Source organism: Schistocerca gregaria, chromosome 7 (genome assembly GCF_023897955.1).
Source record: "Schistocerca gregaria isolate iqSchGreg1 chromosome 7, iqSchGreg1.2, whole genome shotgun sequence".
NCBI classification, from domain to species: domain Eukaryota; kingdom Metazoa; phylum Arthropoda; class Insecta; order Orthoptera; family Acrididae; genus Schistocerca; species Schistocerca gregaria.
Genome location: NC_064926.1, coordinates 467,351,353 through 467,377,816, shown reverse-complemented (window position 1 = coordinate 467,377,816; position 26,464 = coordinate 467,351,353). Strand labels below are relative to the sequence as shown.

The 26,464-nt window shown below is 44.1% G+C and overlaps 1 protein-coding gene across 10 annotated transcripts in view; it reads right to left on the bottom strand.

Annotated features, from left to right (window-relative positions):
• The window catches only part of LOC126281832 (transcriptional enhancer factor TEF-1), an 824,099-nt gene that overhangs the window by 63,817 nt on the left and 733,818 nt on the right, over window positions 1-26,464 (bottom strand). For all 10 annotated transcript variants that reach the window (XM_049981067.1, XM_049981068.1, XM_049981069.1 and 7 more), the window contains one exon: window positions 10,347-10,485. In XM_049981067.1, coding sequence (XP_049837024.1) covers window positions 10,347-10,485 — 139 coding nt within the window. The remainder of the gene's footprint in view (window positions 1-10,346; window positions 10,486-26,464) is intronic.

The following is a 26,464-nucleotide window of genomic DNA, read 5'->3' as shown; positions in this document are numbered from 1 at the left end:
AATGCTCCCTCAAAGTGGCGACAATGGGGAACCAAAAGCAAAACCTTCTGATTGTCCTTAAAATCCTCCTTTATTTTTGAAAAATCTCATCGCAAACAAAATTCTATTAGGCCACATCCAGAGCAACGTTACTCACAATGATCTCCATATTATAGAAGTATGCTACCCGGATTTTTGTAAGTAAAGATTTCGCGTCCAAGTTCATCAGACTGTCAGTCGTGGATATCTTTACCGTGTGTAATATTTCTAAAACGGTCTTGAATCGTACAGAAAAATGATCAGATTAATGATCAGATTATCGACCAAATGCTTCAGTCTCTCAAGTAAATGACTTAGTAAAAAGCACGTTGGAGAGTTAACCACGTTCACTTTTACCATTAGTGGTTATCACACTGTCGAATCGCTAGTGACGGACTACTTGAAATAAAAACCAGACGCCGTTTTTTGCTACCGGTTAGTATGAAGAGAGTACACTGATGTGGCAAAAGTCATGGGATACCTCCAATATCGTGTCGGATCTTCTTTTGCCCGGCGTTGTGCAGCGGTTGGACACGGCATGGGCTCAACAAGACGTTGGAAGCCGCCTGCAGAAATATTAGACCATATTGCCCCTATAGCCCTACATAATTGCGAAAGTGTTGCAAGTCGAGGATTTGAGCACGAAGTGCGTCTCGATTATGCCCCACAAATGTTCGGAGGGATTTATGTTAGGCGATCTGGTTGGCCAAATCATTCGGTGGAATTCTCCAGACTGTTCTTCAAACCAATCGCTAACAATTTGGGCCCGATGATATGACATCGTTTTTTGGGAACAGGAAGTCCATGAATGGTTGCAAATGGTTTCCAAGTAGCCGGAAATCCAGAGGAACCCGTTCATTCCATGTAAACACAGCCCACACCATAATGGAGCCGCTATCGGCTTGCACAATGCCTTGATGACAACTTGGATCAATTGCTTCGTGGGTTCTGCGCCACAATCAAACCTTAACATCAGCTCTTATCAACTGAAATCGGGACTAATCTGATCAAGTCACGGTATTGATGTTTTCTAGGATCCACCCTGTATAGTCACAAGCACAGGAGAGGCGCTGCAGAGTTGTCGTGCTGTTAGCCCATATTTCACCGCACTATCCTAATGGATACGTTCGACGTACGTTCCACACTGATTTCTGCGCAATTTTTTCAAACATTGTTGCTTGTCTGTTAGCACTAAGAACTCTACTCAAACTCCATTGCTCTTGTTCGTTAAGTGAAACCCGTCGGCCACTGTGTTGTCCGTTGTGAAAGGGAAAATCTGAAATTTGGTATTTTCGACAAACTCTTGACACTGCGGATTTCTGAATATGGAATTCCCTAACAATTTCGGAAATGGAGTGCCCCAGACATCTAGCTTAGACTACTATTCTGCGTTCAGTGTCTGTTAATTCCCGACGTGCGGCCGTAATCACGTTGGAAACATTTTTACACGAATCACCAGAGTGCAAATGAAGGGCCGCCAATGCACTGCTGTTTTATACTTTGCGTACGCGATACTGCCGCCATCCGTACACGTACATATCGCTACCCCATGACTTTCGTCACTTCGATGTACATGACTTGGTGGAAACGAGTCGACACAAAGCGTGACTGGAATGAATTTCCGCTGGCGACTGGCATCGATTGTTCTGCGACCAGCGAGCACGTCGGCCTTGTAACGATGTGTCGTGGCTGACCTCTCTAACTTGCCTCGTTAACTACCTCGTCTCGGCGCTGCTCTCCGCGCTGTCCCATTTTGTGAGAATATTCTTTTCTCACTCCAAAATTGTTTCTTCCAGACGGTAAACGCATTATGTTTGTTCCCGCGGCTTCAAATTCTTACCGGCGTTCTGTATTAACAGTGTCATCTTAGTATCTTTTATGCTTCTCAGGCTTTTCAGAAGTTGGGTTGGGTTGTTTGGGGGAAGAGACCAAACAGCGAGGTCATCGGTCTCATTCGATTAGGGAAGGAAGTCAGCCGTGTCCTTTCAAAGGAACCATCCCAGCATTTGACTGGAGCGATTTAGGGAAATCACGGAAAACCTAAATCAGGATGGCCGGACGCGGGGTTGAACCGTCGTCCTCCCGAATGCGAGTCCAGTGTGCTACCACTGCGCCACCTCGCTCGGTTTTTCAGAAGTAATCAATCGTACATTCACAGACATTTGTTCAAGATCAAATTAGATGTGCATTTCTGCCTCCGACAACGAATAATTTTCTCACACTTTTCTATGGTGACAGTCTATTCATTCATATAAGAGATTAACACTGCATGTTTCAAATTATTATCCTTTTTATTTTAAAAATCATGAGGCACAATTGTGAAACCCACTAGTACCGGCTGCCAAATTGTATAGTATTCAATGCCTAATCGCTCTGCGCATGCAGTTTTTGACTGCCTATTCTTCGTTAGGATCAGCACGAGGGTTGACTGAAAAGTAATGCTTCCACCTTCGTAACTCTTCAACAGTTGGCAGCATTGGTATGCGGCAGTTACTGGCTTATTCTGTAGCCTCTTCTCTACAGCTCCAGTTCGCGGGAAGCCTTAGCACTGAACGGTTGTGTTGTTATAGTGTGAAGTATGGGACCCTGTGCATACGGTTGGTCAATGCGATTTAAGCAAAGTGCAGTCATTGAATTCTTGACAGCAGAAGGAGTCACCTCAAAGGATATGCTTCAGAGAATGAAAGCAGTTTATAGTGATTTTGTGGATATGAGTACTGTGCTTCGATGGGCAAGTAAATTTAAAGATGTTGAGGCGGGAACATCTTACCTGCGTGACAAACAAAGAGTTGGAAGTCCTGTGACTGCAACCACCGAGTTTCACAAGCAAAATATTGACAGACTGATTCAGGACGGTCGTCGCATCACTCAGAGAGAAACTGCAAGCACAATCGGCATTTCACAAGAACGTGTGGGTCACAGTATTGCTTTGCTTGGCTATCGGAAGATCTGTGCACGATGGGTACCCTGGATGCTGACTCCTGAAATGAAAGCGTGACGCATTTCTCCATTCAGGAGACGAAACGTGGGTACACCATTACGACCTTGAGACGAAATGTTAGTCTATGGAATATCGACAAAGACTCGCCCCAGAAAAAGAAATTCAAAACGCAGCCCTCAGCTGGAAAAATCATGGCCACAGTGTTCTGGGACGCAGATGGTGTTATCCATGTTGATTTCCTTGATCGTGGAACAACAATAAACTTGGAGCGTTACATCACAACGCTGTGAATTCTGAAACGACGGCTAACAAGGGTCCGAAAGGGAAAGGGAAACGTTTTCCTGCAGCATGACAATGCCAAACCACACACTTCACGTGCCACCACAGCAGAACGTCAGAGACTGAACTTCACCACCGTACGGCATCCTCCCATTCAGTTCAGATTTAGCACCGTCTGACTTCTATCTGTTCCCGATAATGAAAGATGATCTACGGGGACATCATTATGCTTCTGATGAAGACGTTGAGAGAACTGTGAGACTGTGGATGCGGAAACAGTGTCGACTTCTTCCGTGAAGGCTTCAGAAAACTTATTCATCGTTGGCAGAAATGTATCCAATTGGCTGCTGATTATGCGGAAAAGTAAATATTGGTAATTAAACATCACATTCAAAATAGTAGAGTATGCTGTGTTGGTACTTAACGAGATTTCATTTGGTGTGATTTTTAGATGTATTTTAGCAATTATATTTCAGGAGGAAGTCGAGCAAATATTACAACATAAAAACTATTAGTAGTTTATTAAAACTTTTAACATGGCAAATACTTAGCTTTAGAACCAATGTTTGAATGAAATTGATGCTGTCTGTGACACTCAAAACATCTAGCGCTTCATTACATAATGGTAGTTTCACATCAGAGTCTAATTGCCTTTGACATGACATAATGCTAAGTAGAGTTCTAGTCAGACGCACTATGGCGATACTATCGTCGTAAGCGATGAATAGAACTTATCGCTGACAGCTCAAAGAAAAACTTGGGACGTGTCTACGCCGACGTCTCAGATCTATTGCTGCCTTTCAAAATGGTTCAGATGGCTCTGAGCACTATGAGACTCAACATCATAGATCATCAGTCCCCTAGAACTTAGAACTACTTAAACATAACTAACCTAAGGACATCACACACATCCATGCCCGAGGCAGGAATCTAACCTGCGACCGCAGCGATGACGCGCTTCCAGACTGAACGCGCCTAGAACCGCACGGCGACACCGGCAGGCCTTGCTGCCTTTGGCAGCGACTGTCTTTACTTATGGTGCGCTCTTGAGGTACCAATTTTTGCATGAGGCCTCGTTCTGCATACCACACAACACCTGACAAATGGTAGTAAGGAGAGAACGAATGGCACTGAGGCATCTTGCGCGATTTTTGTATACTTGCTGACATCTTGCACTTTGCATTTGTTGTCTGAGCAAACCTTTTTACTGGTGGTCTGAACACGTTGTCAGCAGGAATGCAAAAGTATCCTTAAAGTATACGCTGAACACAAAGCCTCTGGAGAAAATGATGTTCATGTCGGAAGTGGAGGACTGTCATAAATGATTTATTCATTTCAGAATTCTATTTCTGCAAAGTATTACATGTACAAATATGACTGACGAATGAATACGTAAACTCACCGAATTTGCATTGTGCCCACCAGTTGGCATTAAGATTGCTGTGCCTTGACCAAATGGCGTTTTTGTGTGTTCGAATATCCAAGATGTTTATCTGTTACATCAGTGCAGTGTGAATTGGGAAGTAATCATGGAAAAGAAGCGCTATGTAAACAGAGAATTTTCGTTTTACACCGACAACTGGGGACGCTAGTTGTCTAGGTAAACAGAAAAGTTAGTACCGATCGACCAGGTGTACCAGATGCAACCGTGAATAGGGTAAGAAGATTATGACGAGTACCTCTTACCTTGATATGTTGCAATTGTAGTTGCTTCCACGACGTACTGCTGATTCCCAGAATTTCTATGTTTGAAGATCGACATATCTGACAATCATCATAAAAATTTTACCCCTGTCAGACACTGTCGTTTGTCGTATATGTGCATAGGATGCAAGTAATCTTTTTCTACTTGAGCCTATACAAAGTGCTTCTTTGTTATAGACATAGGAACGCATACATTTGTTGCTTCCTTTCTATATGAAATGGCACTGCTGAATGCTCGATTATCGGTCTCGCAAAAAAATATTTCTGTTTAGCTCATGATATACAACTTGATACTTTTATCAAAATAGTTCAATGATGTTAAGTGTTCCACGAATTTGCGACTCCCAGAGGTAAGGTTAGTAGCCACCACACCTCAGGGAAGCTGAGCGAGTGAATTGGCGCGCAACTCGCTATTCGGACAGGCGACGTTTCTACAATCTGCAATTACCTCCTCGCTGGACGGTGGGAGCAGCGCGCTTGGTGCTTAACGACCCGTTACAGGACACGGAACACTTACTGAGGAAGTGGCAGAATAAATGGACCGCATCCTACGACGACAATGAAATATACGTCCGCAATCATTTCCTGGAACTTCGGAATCACCACCTTCTCTCCTGTCTCACTGCGAACGTAGTTCTCAGGTATTGCAAGTGTTTCAACTTACCTCCCTTCAGGACAGCGCCAATGAGTTAAAACGACACTCTTGTCTTACCAATCTCAGTTCTCTTAGATTAGTCTTTATGACAGCTTAAGAAGAGCATGGGAAGGGAAGTCTACTGGAGGACTCCTAAATAGGGAATCACTGCCGTTCCTCGGAGCCACGAGCACCTCCTGAATGACAAAGCGTTTTCACATACGAATGTTTTACCTCCCGCCAAACGTTTTTAATTGCACAGTGTAAATTCCCCACCCTTCAATTCGACACCCATGTTCTCATTTACGAAAGAACAATGACATATACTACACACTATGACCACCGACCTATTATCAATATAGACCAGTCCAGGCGATAACAGCGTCACCTGGCGAGGAGTGACTGCTACACACACACACACACACACACACACACACACACACACACACACTCGGTGCATGAAGTATCAGTGACCATACTCATTTTACTAAGGTTTGAAGCTCCTCTTGATGTTCTTGCGTGTTTGCGATCTAACATTGGGTTGTTTTGAAAATCAACCTTATGCAAACATAATTTGTTTATTTTTTTCTAACCAGACATGATTCTACACCTTTGTGTGTCACATTTTTATTTCTTAAAATTACATCGCTAAATGAACTGTATTATTATACAATGGTTTTGTGCTCTTTTCCGTCGTTTTTTTTTCCCCCGCCTTGTTGCGTGTCTGGTTGGCGTCTCGATCAATGGCTATGCAATGTATTGTTTCCACACATTTTTTCACACAATTTGCGCTCAGTAGTTCACTTCACATTCTCTTACAAAAAATGTGGCAAAATGTGATCTGAGCAGACACTTCTGACACGTTCTTGGAAGAGCGTAACACCAGTGTACGCGTGCTACGGCTTCTGACCAATCACCGTGTTTGCGCTGTTTTACATCATGTGATCAAGCGATAAACAGAGTATAGACGACCCCCAGCGATATACGCAAACACAAGAAAAGCTACCAGAGGGTGCGGAAGAAGGAATGCAAACATACGAGATCTATGAACGAACACACACACACACACACACACACACACACACACACACACACACACACGAAATAGCCGCTAGGAGCGACATGTTTGGAGTGTGGTCTATTAACGGGAATCGTCAATTCACACCATGTGGGCGATATTGGGCTTACACTTGTTTTTACGAACTTGTTTTAGTGTGGGTGTTCGCCGTGTATTTTTGCCTCATTTGTCTTAATACTAGTACATAAGCACACCGAACAAAAAAATTGCCACGCCTGGAGACATCACGTTAATACCGTGGAACACCGCCATTCGCCTTCATAATGGCTTCAATTTAGCCAGGAAGGGAGTACTCAAGTTTCTTCAGGTATGTCTATCCAGCTAAAGCGATTAACTTATGAACCAATCAGTCAAATTGAGCGGATGTTGACTCCACTATTCCAACTGGGCCCCAACATATTCTACAAGATTAATATCGGTAGATTTAACACGCCAGTCGAGGTGTGATAGGATGTTTGAGGTGCCTTCAAATCAGGAACGTATACAAACATGGCTGTTGTCGTCTTTTAAGACGGATACTCATCATGAAGGTTTAGAAGGAAGGTTAATACTTGGTTGGAATAACCATTCTGGTCCATGAACATGGTGGCCTAGTGAGTAGGCCGGAGTCGTGGTACGAAAAATACCCCCACCATTCCTGAACCACATCCGGCCTGAAATATGCCCTACAAACACCGTGGATTAACATCATAATCGGCCATCGGTGAATTCGACACTTGCATGACATGGCTCGAATAGCGGAAAACGAGTGAGTGGTCGGACCACACTACACGCCTCTAGTCAGATACTGTCCATTTTGCGCGATGTTTGGTCCATTAAAGACGTGCGGCTTTAGATGCAATGGCCGTTTATGGGGTAACCGACTCCAAATATCCATTGCATTCAGGTCCCTTCGCAGTGTTCGCGCGGAAACAGGTTGAGATGAACCTACACTCACTTACAGGAGCAGTTGGGTTTGAAAATGATTCTAATTTACACGGCCTGACACTCGTCTCCAGTCCCTATTGGTGAAGATCGTTTTACGGCCGCCGTGATACATGGCTGCAAAGTGCACTCTATTTAGGGTGTAAAAAGAACCACGTAAACACACTATTAGAGTATTCAGATGAGATAAAAAGAAACACTTTTTCTATGACAATTTCACAAGTGCACCGTTTCCTCGCCAGAGGTCCACGAACGTTTTACCGATAGGGATGTACAGAGACGGTGTTCAAACTGCCATTTTTAGGGGCGTTGTTGAAAATGTCGTCCGTTTACGTTGATGCACATCTGCCCCCCCCCCCCCCCCCCCCCCATGGTAATGATTGTCTTAACGTGCTAAAAAGAACCATGTCTTTCACGGGAATCCAGCTCTTCTGGAGTGGCTGTTATGAGGTGTTTACCCTATCGGTTAGGAACATTATGCAGAAACTGTTCTGAAGCCGTGTCACACAGCTGCGAATGGTATACTATTCCGTGTAGCCACGTTAGACAGTCCGCAGTGATACACCAACAAATTGGGCAAGATCATTCACGGTGTGGGCATGAGCGCATCATTCTGTCAAGTCTCTACGTCGACCCATATTACTGTGCAACAGACTGGCACAAACACACCACTTCAGTGCAATGACCTGAATCAGCGTCGACCGGGCACATGCCCGCCTAGTGCGAGTTCTACGCCATCTACAGCACCACAGAGACCAGTGTGCTCTTTCAAGGGGGGGCTGACATTTTGTAGGATGAGCTTATACTGTTCTTCTGTGTGTTGCTGACACAAAATAAATAAATCAGATATGGGTAAAAAGGAGGACTGGGTCCAGAGAAGGCCTCTGACTACAAGAAAAATTTAATACATACGAGGAGCGTTCAGGAAGTAAAGCAACACCTTTTTCTCATGGTTCCATCGCACTATATTATATATTACCCACTATTTTGGCACATAACCCTATTTTTCAACATTATCTCCTTTCAATGCGTCGGACATATGCCACTATATTATTGGGAGCGCCTGTATACCCGCATGGTACCACGCTACCGGTTGCGCCGGAGCAAACGTCTTGCTGCATCTGAAACTTCCTGGCAGATTAAAACTGTGTACCGGACCGAGACTCGAACTCGGGACCTTTGCCTTTCGCGGGCAAGAGCTCTACCAACTCAGCTACACATGCACGAGTCACGACTGGTCCTCACAGCTTTACTTCCGCCAGTACCCCGTCTCCTACTTTCCAATCTTCACAGAAGCTCTCCTGTGAACCTTGCAGAACTAGCACTCCTGGAAGAAAGGATATTGCCGAGACATGGCTTAGCCACAGCCTGGGGAATGTTTCCAGAATGAGATTTTCACTCTACAGCGGAGTGTACGGTGATACGAAACTTCCTGGCAGATTAAAACTGTATGCCGGACCGAGACTCGAACTTGGGACCTTTGCATTTCGCGGGCAAGTGCTCTACCAACTGAGCTACCCAAGCACAACTCACGCCCCATCCTCACAGCTATACTGGGCGAAAGGCAAAGGTTCCGAGTTCGAGTCTCGGTGCGGCACACAGTTTTAATCTGCCAGGAAGTTTCATATCAACACACACTTCGCTGCAGAGTGAACATCTCATTCTGGTCTTGGTGCATCAATAACCTCCCCATCATTTATGTACTGCTTCCGCGACGTGCATCCTTCATTGGGCCAATCAGCTGGAAGTCTTGAAGTTTTGTGAGCTCCTCTAGAAAGCGCCGACTTGTGTGATTCCTTGCGTTGTCATGAAGAAGTTCGTTTGTGTTTTTGTGACGACGAACTACGGTGAAAAAGCTTCTTTAATTTCCTGAGGGTAGCACAACACACTTCAGAGCTGATCGTTGCACCATCAGGGGGACATCAAACAGAATAACCCGCCCAGAATACCAGAAGACTGGCGCCATAAGTATCAGCTGAGGGTGCGGTTTTAAACTTTTTCTTCGGAGGAGAGATGGTGTGGCGCCATTCCACGGATTGCCGTTTCGTTTTTGATTCGATGTGATGAACCCATCTTTCACCGCCTGTGGCTATGTTCGACAAAAAATTGTCACAATCAGCATCGTATCGCGCAACCAATTCCACACAGACGGGCCTTTGATGCTGTTTATGGTCTTCTGTTGGGCAACGAGGAACCCAATGTGCACAGACGTTTGTGCACTTCAACAGGTGGACGAGTGTGTCACTGCTACCAACAGAGTCGTCCAGTTTAGCAGTGAGATGTTTGATTACGACACGCCGATCGCCTGGAATGAGCGTGCCCGCACGTTCCAACATTGCAGGAGTCACAGCTGTGTGCGGCTGCCTGCATGCGGGAGATCCTACAGGTCTGAGCGACCCTTTCTAGATGATGGCAGACGACTCGTCGAAACGACTCATCGTGGTGAACGTAGGCATTCGGCAAGGGCCTGTGAATATCTGTGATTCTCTTGGTTTTCCGCTCTCTGCTGACCTCCGTTATAGAAACCGTTTTGTAAGCTACAATAGCACACCGCCACTTATCGGATCTGAGCTGAAGCGGAATGTCCGACAGCAAATTCCGCATTTTTTCAATCGAAACTAGCCGAGGAAAAAATGTGTCTCATTACTTATTGGACGGCTCTCGCACAAAGGGTTTGTCTAAAACGGTGGCACTATGGGCTGTAAGTTGAAGAAAATAAGGACAAGTGATAGGATGCGAGCAAAAGCAGGCGGTAGACTGCGACATACCGTACATCTTGCCCTCGTCGGAGAGGATGATTTTGCGGCGTCCGCAGGGCGGGTAGATGGCGAGCGCCTCCTGGAAGCTCTGCTCGATGTCGGGGCTCCAGACGCCCTCCGCGTCCGCCGCCGACAGGTCCTTGTCATCCTGCAACACCGGCAGCTCGTCACCCGCGGCACACAGCTGCAACGCTCGCAAGGACGCGCCTGCGCGGCGTTCTGTACATAGTGCGAACACTTACCGCAGTAGCGACGGACATCTTCGTGGCCACCAGCCTAATGCCACATGCAAGAAATGTGTTCACGAGTGTGTTGACCAGGAGAATATATGCAAAAAAGGTACCTTTCAGATTAACAATACGATTTTAGAACAGGACCAAGAGAAGCGAAGATTCAAAGCATTATTAAGATCAAGAGCAGATAAGTTCACGCTTTCTATGTTCGCTTAAAAAAAGCGTCCCATCGAGTACAATTTTAGCTAGAGAGAAAGGAGGCTAATTATGAACCTACACAAGGAGCAGAGAGTCAAGGTACAAATTGGAAAAAGAGATCATGAGTGAAAGCATAGTAAGCGGACGAATCCTGTCTCTTATTTTGTTTAGAATAGGGTGATGAGCCACCACATTCTGTCCACCTATTTAACAGTGTGTTGGTCCACCAGCGACTGACTATGCGTGGCATCATTTCCACCAGTCATGAGTAGGTTTCCGGAGGTATGGCGGCATCAGCTGTCTAAGTACATCTTGCGACGGAGCACAATGTTAGTGAAAACAAGAGTTTCAGAGTACACTGTTGAACACGGGGCTGCTTAACAGATGATCCCTAAGTGCTCCGATTTTGATTCGACGACATCGTCATTTAAGACTGCATTGAAGGCGGGATCATCGAGGCTGGATCGTGGATCAATTGAAATGCGTCGCCTGGTCAGATGAAACACGTTGTCACACCACGTCGATGGTCATGTGTGGATACGTCATCATCCAGGCAGGCGAAAGACTGCTTGAGACATGTCAGAGACAAGCCGGTGCGGGCAGTATGTGCTATGGGAGACATTTCACCTAGCCTTCCACGAGACCTGTGGTAGTAACTGAAGGTACCGCGACGGCTGTGGACTCTGTGGACATTATTGCACACAACCTGTATCCCTTCGTGCTTGCGAAGTCTTCTCAGATCGAGATCGTATCTTCTAGCACGATAGCTGCCCAAGGCCAGACTATTGCTAAGTGATCTGAAGAGCCTGAGAGTAAGTCATATTGATGTGTCGATCACCAAATTCATATGATATGGAATACAACTGGGACGCGAACAGGTGCCAGCAACGAGCACACATACCAATGGCAAGCGTTTCCTTTTAATCTCATAATGTTCTTACTTTGTTATTGATGTTCGTAGTGACCTATTTTAAAAGGTGTGTACAGTACCAATAAATATATCTGATAAAATGTTTTGCAATATCTCTTTATATTCGATGAATTATTCTGATACAATTCTACCCTTGAATGACGTTTACAAAATTTCTATCTTCATACTCGCAGAATCCATGCGCAAAATAGTTTCATACAATAGCTATGCCATGAGCGCATAATTATTCTTTGTAGTACTCTCTCTGGTGGTTGTTAGGAAAAAAAAAAAAAAACTTCCGAGATTGTCTTCGTGCCGATTAGCCTCGGCTTTGTTTGAAGAACTCTAATCTGATTATTGAGATTTATGACGGAAGATAACTGATACGAAATTGTATGATTAAAAGAAATATACATTCCTGGAAATTGAAATAAGAACACCGTCAATTCATTGTCCCAGGAAGGGGAAACTCTATTGACACATTCCTGGGGTCAGATACATCACATGATCACACTGACAGAACCACAGGCACATAGCACAGGCAACAGAGCATGCACAATGTTGGCACTAGTACAGTGTATATCCACCTTTCGCAGCAATGCAGGCTGCTATTCTCCCATGGAGACGATCGTAGAGATGCTGGATGTAGTCCTGTGGAACGGCTTGCCATGCCATTTCCACCTGGCGCCTCAGTTGGACCAGCGTTCGTGCTGGACGTGCAGACCGCGTGAGACGACGCTTCATCCAGTCCCAAACATGCTCAATGCGGGACAGATCCGGAGATCTTGCTGGCCAGGGTAGTTGACTTACACCTTCTAGAGCACGTTGGGTGGCACGGGATACATGCGGACGTGCATTGTCCTGTTGGAACAGCAAGTTCCCTTGCCGGTCTAGGAATGGTAGAACGATGGGTTCGATGACGGTTTGGATGTACCGTGCACTATTCAGTGTCCCCTCGACGATCACCAGAGGTGTACGGCCAGTGTAGGAGATCGCTCCCCACACCATGATGCCGGGTGTTGGCCCTGTGTGCCTCGGTCGTATGCAGTCCTGATTGTGGCGCTCACCTGCACGGCGCCAAACACGCATACGACCATCATTGGCACCAAGGCAGAAGCGACTCTCCTCGCTGAAGACGACACGTCTCCATTCGTCCCTCCACTCACGCCTGTCGCGACACCACTGGAGGCGGGCTGCACGATGTTGGGGCGTGAGCGGAAGACGGCCTAACGGTGTGAGGGATCGTAGCCCAGCTTCATGGAGACGGTTGCAAATGGTCCTCGCCCAGGAGCAACAGTGTCCCTAATTTGCTGGGAAGTGGCGGTGCGGTCCCCTACGGCACTGCGTAGGATCCTACGGTCTTGGCGTGCATCCGTGCGTCGCTGCGGTCCGGTCCCAGGTCGACGGGCACGTGCACCTTCCGCCGACCACTGGCGACAACATCGATGTACTGTGGAGACCTCACGCCCCACGTCTTGAGCAATTCGGCGGTACGTCCACCCGGCCTCCCGCATGCCCACTATACGCCCTCGCTCAAAGTCCGTCAACTGCACATACGATTCATGTCCACGCTGTCGCGGCATGCTACCAGTGTTAAAGACTGCGATGCAGCTCCGTATGCCACGGCAAACTGGCTGACACTGACGGCGGCGGTGCACAAATGCTGCGCAGCTAGCGCCATTCGGCGGCCAACACCGCGGTTCCTGGTGTGTCCGCTGTGCCGTGCGTGTGATCATTGCTTGTACAGCCCTCTCGCAGTGTCCGGAGCAAGTATGGTGGGTCTGACACACCGGTGTCAATGTGTTCTTTTTTCCATTTCCAGGAGTGTATATATATATATTGCTCCTTCACACAAAGGTGTGTATTTAACATTTGATAATTAATGATATTCATCGATGTATTGCATAGTTGTTAATCAGAAGGGAACTTCCGAGAGACTGGATACGAACCTGCATTTAATAATCCAAGAGCTCCATTACTTCTTCGGAAGGTTAAACTTCGTCTAAGCCAAATATCCGCTTGATCTGAGGTTTCCCGACTGATTACACAACGCTCCCAAAATTACGAGGCATTTTATTTGTACAGATTAGCAGACTGCCGCAAAGCACGAGCCTGCAGAGAAGAAGAATCATCGCCTGATTTCATTCTAACAAGTAAAATTTCTGAATCATTTTGAATGACTGAGCTATGACTGTGTTTCTTATCATGAAAGACTGATTGCTCGAACGAATTGAGAACTATATAGATAGGAGGAAAAATTACAGTTTCATCGCCTCTAAACCAGTGAACACTTTCGGAAAGTGACGCCGAGCAGCCTGCTCACTGGCCTGATGCATCCAATTAAAGAAAACGTACTGATGTGGATTCCACTAAGATAATGTCCGAGTTAAAGCAAGAAAACTTTCGATGGTCTGCACTGCATGGTGCTATCTAAAGAGATTGCCTCCATGTTAGGTCTGTTGAGTTATGGAAAATTACATCTCTTGTTAGCCACTAATTAATGTGGTCCCTACGAGAAACCTTCCCAGTGAATATCTCATTGATAGACAGAAGGCAACGCCATAACAGGGCAGTAATTTGCGGGGAATTCCATGGTCTACGCGTAGACATCTGGTGTCGCATATTTCTAGCAACCTACTAACAAGCGCTTGTCGATTTCATGCCACACAGGATTGCTTTGTACTGCGTTGACGCTTGGAGCAATACGCTATTAAGTTTTGGTTCATTCGTTAGACACTTGACATCCGCCGTTGGATAAAAGCCTTTTCCGTGAATTACTGTTTTCAGCTACATGTATCCCAGTTGCTCCTGCACGTTTTCTAATAGCATTTACACACGATCCATCGGGTCGTCACCTTGGTATTTTGTTACCTCTTGAAATCCGACAAAGAAATTCCTTGGTCCATCCAATATTAATTCCTGAGGTGAACGTCCCAACCTCCCCCATTTAATTTTCATTACAGTCATCATTACATACGTCTTCCGCTAAGAAAGACCTGTCGACTATGACTTCATTACAGACGGAGAATATAAGCAGATGGGGAGAAAAATTAGCTGTGTCCTTTGAAAATGAACTACCCTGACTTTTTCGTTAAGACAATTAGGCAATCCACCGAAATTCTACATCTGAATGGGCGTTTGAACCAGCGACCTCCCGAATGTACACTTATCTGCAGTCCTGTCTCTCTTAGCAATTGCCAACTTGTCACATCAAAATAGTCCCACATTCAGGTAATAAGCGTAGGGGCAGGGGCAGACGCAATACGCCTGCATCGCCGTTCTAGGCTACATTCTAGTGGACGTAGTTTGTTCTTGCCTTCCTCAGACATGTTGTGAAGTTTCGAGAGTACCTTTCTCGTGCGGCTGACCTGCCCTCACTTCATGACATAATGCGGAGAGATTTGGAATTTAATCCAGAACAATGGCGCAAAATTTAGGTGATCAAGAACCTCACGTCACCACCTCTTTTCTCCTTGTCGGCCAAATACTGGCAGTCAAAATTTTCCACAACCAGAATTCGAACAGGCTTGCCTCCGAGTCGAGCGCCACCGCACAGTCTCCGAACTTGCAAGTCTACTTAATTTATCAAAAACACTCCATGCCATTTTTACCCTTTCGTTTCTTTCGTTCGCCGTCCGTCGTGTTGGGTCTTCAACTGACATTAAAACTCGTCAACGGTTTCACTTCGTTATCGATTTATACTATTTTCTTTTCGATATGTTGGCTATAAATTATTTAAGTCTTATTGTAATCGATTTTTAGAGCTACTCTCAAACTTCGTCTATCAAGTTCTTTGACCTGTTGTTGAAGCTTTCTAAAGACAAAACCAAATTGGTTCACCCAATAAACAGTACCTTTACTTTCTCCGGTACGACTATTTGGAACAGATTGTGGGCAAACAAGTAATCGAAGTCGTGTCCAATTGAAAGAGTTACGCCGAGCCTTTGAGCCAAAATAAATTATTATTATTATTATTATTATTATTATTATTATTATTATGTTCCAATAAAACGTACTACTCCTTCGCTATCCAATATTAAGATTCTGAAAACTGTCTGTAGAACTGTTAAGAAATACTTACTGTTAATTATAACCAACTGGAGCCTCTTCCATTTCTTCATTCCTGATTTCTAAATGAACCTCTCTAAACGTTCACTTATTAATGAATTACTTAACGCACATCACTGCATCGTTACCGGCTGTACAAGCTGCCTTCAATGGTGAACACAGGGCGTTCAAAGCTAAACTGATAACTACAACTGAAACGCGGTTAAGCATCCACGTCCAAGTCCGAGTAGAGGACGCAAAAATTATGGTATTCCTCCTCTTCTTTTGTGAGAACTGCGGTAGAGGAGGGGATTGCGGTACGCCTTTAAATGAATATCGGAGATTAAAAATCAATCTTCCATTAATTTAATGGAATTTCAGATACTCACGCTTCAAAAAGTGTACCATAAAAGAACACCGTACTCTGGGACAGTGTGAAGTTTCTAAACACTTCATCCAATACTTGCTGTACCTGTGGTGTCGATAGAGATTCTATAGAATTTCTTTTTTGTTTATTCATGAACTGTTTTTAAAAATAAGTGAAGACTGAGCATTCCTTCAACTATTAGTTGATATCACGTATCTCACACGCAGGTCGTACAGATCTAGTAATTTATAGCACAAAATGCGCACTGTTTGGGACCCTGTCGTATCTAGAACCGAAGAGCAATCCCGTGAACTGCGATTGATCTTACCTGAATCATATGATTTCTTTACTATATGGGAAGCATCGGAAGAACTGCTTTTGCAAACGATTTTGATACATAAAATGTCTGAGTATTAATAACAATATGTTCAGCTTCCGAAAGACATGAGAATCTTCAAGACGCAATAATGTTCCCATTTTGTTTAAAAACAGGCACCAATACGAAGAATCAGTTTGACAATGATGGTGGTAAAGGGCTCGGAGGATCAGTTAGGCCATCCTAACATGGGATGAGAAAACATTCGTGGACGAAGGAGCTGGTAGCTGTGTGGCTTCACAGCATGGGTTTTCAGGTTCGGCACCATTCTGTAGCGTGACAGGTGGAATAACAGACGTCCAGTTTTTGCTACATGGAGAGGAGTGTGATCAATCAGATGAAAGGTCATGTTCTATGTCACAATGGAAAAGTCATTCTGGATTTCGTCGTTTTTAGGTTTTTAGGTGAAGCCCATATTTCATGGGTTTTCTATTGTAACATGCGTCCTACGAATATACGCTATTTCAAAGCTCCAGCACATTGATGACCTCTAGAAAACATGCAGTTTTTGGAATGATTTATTACAATAAAATTATTGGAAACGTCATATTGATTGTTAAAGAATTTTTGTATTTGTTTTCATGTCTAACTCGCATATTACAAAAATATGTTGTTTTAAGGCAGCAGGGCATTGAAGATTTATCACAAATGCGTCACTCTTGGTACGATCAGTTGTTATTAAATGCCAGTTAACGACCTATCAGCATTTAAAGCTTTTAGGGCGTCGTCACATAAAAGATATAGCCATATTATTTTTCTGATGGGACCATTGCATGCACTTAAGTCGGTGATGGCAGTTTTTATTTAGTATTTTTTAATGTCTGTATACATTTGTTTATTAATGTATTTTGTTTCTTACTTAGAATATACGTTATACAATCAATACAATTAATTATAGACCACATTGGAATGCAATGTTTGTGAGTTTTGGGCTATGCTCGAAAATAACTATATACAATGAAAAAGACTATGGTGAAAATGATATTTTGTAACATTAACTCTTATTTTTAAAGTGCAATCAGAAAGACTAAAATCCCAATTTTCTCGATGGTTCAAATGGCTCTGAGCACTATGGGACTTAACATCTGAGGTCATCAGTCCTCTAGCACTTAGAACTACTTAAACCTAACCAACCAAAGGATATCACATGCATCCCTGCCCGAGACAGGGTTTCGAATCTGCCATCGAAGCGGTCGGGAGGTTCCAGACTGAAGCGCCTAGAACCAGTCTGCCAATTTTCTCGATAATTGTAATCAATTCTACATTGGAAAAACGCACAGGAACTCCAACGTTAGGTTCAAACAACAACTCGAAATTATGAAAGTAATTGATCTAAATTTTTCATGCACTTACACAACCAAAACCTCGAAGCAGAACGAAAAGAAAAAACAGTTAAAATTTTACATCATCTATGCAAACTAAGGACATATCTATTAAAGTCGATAAAGAGTATATTTTCACTTCCTACTCTTAACGCCATCACTGCCCCAATAACAAAGGAAGTTCGATATTTTACAAAGGAAACAATTTCACCAGTAAGTGTCATCAGTGAAAGTACAGCCTAGAACAACTGGCATAACCATTATATGAAAAATGCTTATTAAAACTCGTATATTTATATTCTAAGAATCTTCATTATTAAAAAGGAGATATATTGCAAAGATTCTAGAATTCGTTCGATGTCTGCTACCACGTCTACCCGATAAAGACTCGACAGGTTGTAGCAATACATTAGAACCGTTGTGGGCAAAAAGCGACCCGCTAACGGTTTTTGTGCGGCCAGCCAAGACAGAATTTTAACGCAACAATTTATACCTTTATTGAAATGCAAAACTAATTAATGCATGCAGTCATTTTAAAAGTTGCGGACCTCCGCTAACCTCTGCTTCCACAAAGTGGTCCCCGAACCAAATTATTACCCGCCCTTGCTCTAGAATTTGTTGCACATGCCATGTCCTTTACGAGGTACACTGCACTCTCCCAGAACACTTCAGACAGTTACGATATTTTCCACCTGTTTTCCACTGCCACATGTAACTTTCTCATGAATTTCCGATATCATCCTTAGTAAATACAGGCTGAACCCGAACTGCGTCAACAAAATGTCGTAGAATGTTCTGGGATATTTTCTGAGTACTTTCCTATAGCAGACCAGTGATCGACGATAGCTTGTTACTTGGTAATAATGTAATTATGATACTCGATTTGTTATCCCAATTAAATTCCGTTCCTCTGAAAATACCTACACAACAGTCAAAAAACCGAAACATCACTAAAACATACACCACAAAACACAAGAGTATTACAACACCGTCATCTGTAAAAGTACTGTGATTTGCCTCCTGTCGCTTGCAGAAGCAGCTCAGCATAGTGTCTCTTTCATTCCGTTCAGTAAACCTACCAATGTAGTGCATATCGGCCAATTCAATGGGAGGTTGAGGGTGAAGAGTAAGGTGGACATTACCAAGAGCGTACCTACGACCGGAAATGGGGAGGAAGAGGGCCACTTTCTTCGAGCTGATGCTGTACCGCTACATCTGCCGGTCTGGCAGGGCAGTATGACATCCTGGTTTGTGAAAATATTTTTTCTATACTTTTTGTATGCCATGGGTATTAACGTTGTTAACTCTTCCATTCGGACCCGTAATAGCTTTTACATATTTCCACAGTATCCACGAAAGCCTAATGGTTCCTACATGACACCATTGCGTTCTAGTTTGTAAACTAGATCACTAAAAGGCAGCACCAACAGGTCCGTATGGACATATTAAAAAATGTTCCCTAATTAACAAAGTATTTGAAGTCATGCTTAATGTGTTGCTAGAAGAAAGTAAAAAATAATATTGTTTTATAACATAACATTTAGGCTGTAAAGAGTGAACAGCAAATGCTATGAGTGAACAGAACAAGTTTATTCCCAAACAAGGCACACAACAGATACCAACATTAGTACTGGATATTTTCAGTGTAATACGGGTACAAAGATAAATGGGGACAAGAAATCAAATTAAATGCAGTTTCTTTGTACGAGCTGCTGGAGACTAGGGTGTCTTATACCAAAAACACAGTGTCGGGGAAAAAATGCAACACCCTAAAGTAATGTTCAGTGACACCACGGTTTAATATGTGCATACTGAAAATTTATAGTGTTTGTGATTCATTTCTCACGGTCATCGGCGATGAGATAACGCTCAGGACACCTGTCTGTGCACCCTCTGTTTAGACTCTGCACGCAGCAACTGTGCTGAGTTGGGAGGAGGTGAACAGTTTTTGCAACAACAACAGAACTAAGATCACTCGTTACTCTGACCAGACTACCACTGACATCACATCTCTTGTCGTGAGAGAGTCGACTGCAGAGTGGAACGGCGCTCTCTTGTTTTCAGTTACGAGGGAACGTTCTCTCTGCATGCGAGTGATGGACGCGCACGTGTACGGTGTAAACCTTGTGAGCGGCCTATTCCAGAACGCAGTCGCCACGATACACGGGCTTTATGGCGTGGGGTGGCAATCAGTTCCAGTGCGCGGTTACATTTAGTGTTTCTGCAGGGTAAAGTAACCGGTGCTCACCACACTGTACAGGTTGTTATCCTTGTGTTACTGCCATTTCTACGACTGAAAGGTGAAGCGATTTTTCTGCAGGACCTTTTCGTCCATATACGGTTGCTGCGACGGATCGTGCTCTTCGCGGTGCACAACAGCTCTGGCCAGCAAGATCACCAAATCTCTTGCCAACTGAACACATGAGAGACGCGGTGAAGCACGAACTTACTCGTTCTCCACGGCCGGCAAGAACAATTGCCGGACTGCAACAAAAGGCCCAAGATGCTCGCGACAGTGCATCGCAGGATGCTATTCGTCACCTTTATGATCGTTTACATGCGGGAACACACTGATGCGTTGCCGCCAGAACGTGTCACGATTCGACTGTTTGGGTTATCTTTGCTCTGACATATGTGTTTCACTTAGTCTGAATTTGTTATCATATACTCCTACAGTGATGAACTACCAGTCACATCACTTGTCAATGAAATGACTTTGTCCTTGGAGATGTCGCATTTACTTTTTTTTTTCTCAGTGTTCGGGATATCCCTGAACAACAAACTCCGAAATTTTGTAGGTGAAGTTCGGTTCACTCTGTACGTAAACAGACTTGCAACGCTACAGGGTAACGCACTTCGACAGCACGCGGCGCACAGCAGCTCGCAGGAATATCAAACGAGGCGCTTGAGAGGGCGCAGCATGAAACACGGCAGGTGACGAGGGCCCGCGCTGTGAGTCAGCGCTCACCTTGGGACGCTTATAGCAGCTCGCGGCACACCGACACCACAATCAGTCTTGCGCAAAGTGCCGGAAGACGCCGTGCCGTGTAACATTAACCTCTGTTGCTCCCCGGAACCTTCGCAGAGCGCTGCTGCACAGAATACGTATCTAGAACTACCCTGCGAGATGGTCAGCACCAAAACCCGCACAATAACAACGTAATGTCGAGCACCATCAAGAAAATTGGGTGGTAGCTCTCTGGAAATGTGGATAAATGTAAGATAACGCTCACAAAAATGTAAAAGAACTCTATAGCATCTGATTACAAGATTTGCAGTGAACACCATGATAACGTCACATCGTGTAAGTATATAGCGGTAATACTAAGAATCAATATGAAATGCAGCCAGAATGAAATTTTCTCTCTGCAACGGAGTGTGCGCTGATTTTGAAACTTGCTGGCAAATTAAAATCGTGTGCCGGACCGAGACTCGAACTCGGGACCTTTGCCTTTTGCGGGCAAGTGCTCTACCAACTGAGCTAACCAAGTACGACTCACGACCCGTCCTCACAATTTTACTTCCGCCAGTACCTCGTCTCCTACCTTCCAAACTTCACAGAATTCTCCTGCGAACCTTGCAGGACATGTCTCCGCAATATCCTTTCCTCCGGTAGTGCTAGTCCTGCAAGGTTCGCAGGAGAATTCTGTGAATTTTAGAAGGCAGGAGACGAGGTACTGAAGGAAGTAAAATTGAGGACGGGCCGTGCGTCGTGCTAGGGTAGCTCAGTTGTTAGAGCACTTGCCCGCGAAAGGCAAAGGTCCCGAGTTCGAGTCTCGGTCCGGCACACAGTTTCAATCTGCCAGGAAGTTTCAATATGAAATGGAACCATCACGTAAAATCACTATTAGGAAGGCGTGTGGGAGCCTTTGACTTGCTCGATGGGATCTGAGGAAAGACAATGTACCTGGAAAGGATATCGCATAAGGCACCAGCGCGATCAACTCTACAGTAATTTGCCAGTGTTTACAGTCCTTACGAAGTCGGCACGACAACAAAGCCTCGAACGAATTCGGAGATCTGCTGGTAGTATCGTAACAGGTCGGTAGAGCGCACACGGTAGTGTAGCAGAAATTCAGAAGGATCGTAAATCTGAGTCTCCGGAAGAAAGGCGACGGTGTTCTCGCGAAACACTGTTAGGTAATTTTTGAGAAGCTGTATTTAAAGAAGACTCTGCGGTCATTTTATTGGAACCACTTATCTCGTGTGGGGATCATGAGGAGAAGATAAGAGAGTTTAGGACGCATACATGGACATATAGGCAGTCATTTTGCTCTCACTCAGTACGTGAATGGAATAGCAGAGAAAGTCCGTAATACTGATACGAAAGACTTACGGATTATACTAGGTGTCCCTCCTAAGAGTCGTCAAGTGCACTTTCACCGATGCTTCGGCAGATAATTGGAATATCGTTTTTGAAATGTGTAGTTGAGTCCGCTCATATAAATACTGCTCGTCACCTTTCTCATGCGAGGCTTAGCTTCGACGAAAAGCGTCGACTTGTACCCCGTTACTAACAAAATTATTTTTAAAGGGGCATTTTACGTGTCCATTGGATAGAGCGGTCCCAAATGAGTCTAGTGCGATACTGGCTTGGCCGATTTGTTTTAACTGGAACATCAGAACACGATGAACAGCAGCGTCTCGGGCGTCGCTCACTACTCAATAGAACAACATTGGCTTTCTTCCTCATCGACGGGGAAAGGCAGCTGAAATTTTGAGCAACAGAAGACAAAAGGCGTTTCCGCCGTGTTACGTTACTCCTGCTGAGCGATAAACCATACCATATTTTGCTCAGTAACTCAGCAGGCACGTGCTAGCCTACACATCCAATTTTCCATTGCTTGTCGTTTCTTTCATCTTGGGGAATGATTTGCAAATGAGAAAAATTCCTAGTTGAGCAAAGGTCGAGGTTACGTTGCTGTGAGTCCCCCTATTACTGGCTTAGAAAACCAACTCAAAAGTTGGAGGAAAGGAACGGCATATCTCCTCCAATAGGATCGCGCTTTGTAGACGAATGTGGAGTTCGAGTAATCCTTCGTGTTTATGAAAGCTTCAGCTGTTGACAAAAAATTGAAAAAGATAGACGGTTTTCGAATCCAGACGGACTACTTGAATAGCATCTGCTACCCTTCAAACCGGTATCCGCAGCCGTAAGATACTCCGCAGAACACCGAGGGTGAGAAAGTCGGTCGCGGCTTCTGTGAGACGTAAAAGAATAACAGCAGTGGTAATAAATCCTGCGTGTACTATGAATAACTTACAGAAGACTTCAGAAAACAAGTTTCCATGTTTTTATTTGATTCAACGAAGTGAGGGAAGTACGGCGGACGTGAATTTTAAGCTACTGTATTTTTAGCTTAACATGGAGCTTGAGTGAAGTTTGCGCTGTCACTCTCGTATCTTCCGTATTGGAGGTGAAAGTAGACGCAGAACTCCAAGTCAGTTACATTCCACCTACCATAGTGGAAACTTACGATACTAGAGCATGCCTGACCTATTGCCAAATTGGTAGATTCTCGCGGAGTCACGCCGTTACAGCTGCACACACCCATGCCTGAGAATGTAAGAGTGCAGCCGCCTCAAAATAGCGTCCCCACTTCTCTGATTGGCATAATGCCTTCGTCTGAAGCGAACCAGTCGACCGCTGTCCACAGTATCGATGTTGTATGTCACATGGACAGTTTCATTTCTGTGAAGGTACTCTGGTCCGTGGTTTACATGTTTCACAAATGAAAGAGGGAAGACGAACTCATTAACGACGGAACAGAAGCTCGGACGGGAAAAAGAATGCGATTTACGGAAATTACAGGAAACCTATATACAGACTTTATAAAATCGTTACAGAAAAGTAACCGCCGGCCAGTGTGGACGAGCGGTTCTAGGCGCTTTAGTCTGGAACGGCGCGACCGCATCGGTCGCAAGTTCGAATCCTGCCTCGGGCATGGATGTGTGTGATGTCCTAAGGTTAGTTAGGTTTAAGTAGTTCTACGTTATAGGGGGCTGATGACCTCAGATGTTAAGTCCCATAGCGCTCAGAGCCATTTGAACCATTTTTAACAAAAGTAACCTTTAATTGTGAAAAAGGTAAATAACTTACAGAAATGATATTTTCACTCTGCAGCGGAGTGTGCGCTGATATGAAACTTCCTGGCAGATTAAAACCGTGTGCCGGACAGAGACTCAAACTTCCGAGTTAGAGTCTCGGTCCCGCATACAGTTTTAATCTGCCAGGAAGTTTCAACTTACAGAAATGTTTGATAGAGCACTGAATGCAGTATATCTTCAAGTTTTATTTATAGATGTTCAATTTGGCTACCGTTTGTATAACGACAAATGTCCTACATGTAATCAATTTCCTGTCAAATACTATATTAAACAAGTCTTGATGAAGGTGACAACTGCTTGTTTTCTCCGTTGTAGCTGCTCCTAGACGTTTCCCAAAAGCAGAGGAACGAACTCTGTCTTTAATGTATCCCCATGCACAGACGTCCACTGGGGTTAAGTAAGATGACTGTGGTGGCCAGGATATTCTTCCATCAGGTCCAATTCAAATCGGCACGTTTCTTCGGAGATACGCGACAACTTCACTATGATAATGTGCTGCCGCGCCTGTTTCCTGTAAAATAAATTCTGTGCTCTTATCCTGGTGTGACGGGGGCATTACCATGTCCAGGTACCATGGGGCAGTTACAATTGACTCGGCAACCTTGTTATAGCTTATAGCGCAAAACGCATTTACCTTACGCGAGTCCCGCACATGTTCGTTACGTGACGTGGCTTCTGCTCAACCCATACCCGAACATCATGCCGATTCACTTTACCGCAGGTATGGAGGGTGGCTTTGTCACTGAACACAATTTCATTAAGAAAATGATCTTCAATCTGCGTTTTATTAAACATTTCCACGCATAACTCAGCTCGGTTTTCCGTGTCACTTTTTCTTAAAGTCTGTAACAGTTCCAATTTGTGGGGTTTGAATTACAGGCATTTTCCTAATAACTTTCACAATGTAACACCTGACATATTAAATTGTGTTTATTTATCCATTTATTTATTAACATTACAGAGTGATCCACGGTCTTGGTAACAATGATGGGTCGCTTGCTACTAAAATTTAGTAAGAAATTGCATAGACAAACCCTTCAACCTTTTCTACAACCTCTCTCAGTCCTGTTTACTTGTCTTTTACATAATTACATTGTTAATTAAAAACATGTGATACATAAAATACTTATTGGAAATGGAAAACAAATTTTACTGCATTCAGCTCTAAGCCGGTATGTCTCGTTGAGTTACCCGGACTACGAATGTAAGACTGCCGAACTTGTTCAATTGTTGCGACAGAGACTGCTGGCCGACGGTGACCCCGCCGGTTCTATGAAACGATTGTACCAATTCCCAACAGTTTGTCTTTTAGGTGGCGGCTTGCGATATTTTGTCCTGATTGTCTGTGAACTGTAGTAGTGGATTTGGATTCATGAAACCAAAAGCAACACTGTGCAGGCTCTGCACAGTTATACAACTCCATCATGACTGTTGGAATAACTCATTCGCGCACGCAACCTAGAGGGAACGTCGGGAGCTAACAGTGTTAGGAGAGAATAAAACTTGGAAGACATACCGCTTTTCAGTGCTGTACGAAACATTTCTGTAAGCTGTTTACTCCTTTCACAATTAAAGGTTCCTTTCACATAGCTAATTTATAAACACCCTGTATAACTGTATAGCCGGACGGAGACTGAAACCAGCGTCCTCCCCTAACAAAGGAAAGTGCTTCTATTTTCGCTTTGCCGACAATAGTTTATCGAACAAAATTTCGGAGGTTATTCAGAGATATTCACCAAGTATTTATGGAATAAAGAACCCCTGACCTCCAATGGTTCGTTACAAGTAATAACATTATTATGATTTAATCAGTTTGTTACACAACTACAAATGTTCTTGTGCGAAAATATCATCATGACAGGGAAAACGGCGTTAATATGCAATAACCAAACCACACACACCATAAAAAACAGAGTACTGCAAACGGAACCGACTGCATTACGTTCTTTATCAACTTTTTTTCTTTACTTCTTCAAGGCGAAAATCAAACATTTTTTACCGTTCCTTTTGTTCACAGTGCCTGAAATTTTAAAGGCAGTAATCTAATTTTCAACACATTCACGTATATTTACAGTGATGTTTTTAAGTTATTAATTACAAAAAACGGTTCAAATGGCTCTAAGCACTTAATTAACATCTGAGGTTATCAGTCGTCTAGACTTAGAACTACTTAAACCTAACTAAACATGCCCGAGGTAGGATTCGAACTTGCGACCGAAGCAACAGCGCGGTTCCGGACAGAAGCGCCTAGAACCGCTCGGCCACAGCGGCCGCCTATTAATTACAATATCAGTGTGCTGGTTTAATGAGTTTCAAACGAAAGTGCTAGGGAAAACAGTGCAGTTGATGTAACGATTCATCATCATTCCAAACACTTCCTAATCTAAAAGTAGCTTACATGTATTACAGAACACTTTGTTGCGTAACAAGGGCTCGGCCGATGTGACAAATATTATGAGTGAGTTAGTATCCGTTTTCTCCTGTTAGCTGTTTTCCCCGGTGTAATACGGTCGCCCCAAGCAACATTTAAAAACAGATGCAGCACGGCGTTCAAACACGCAGCCCA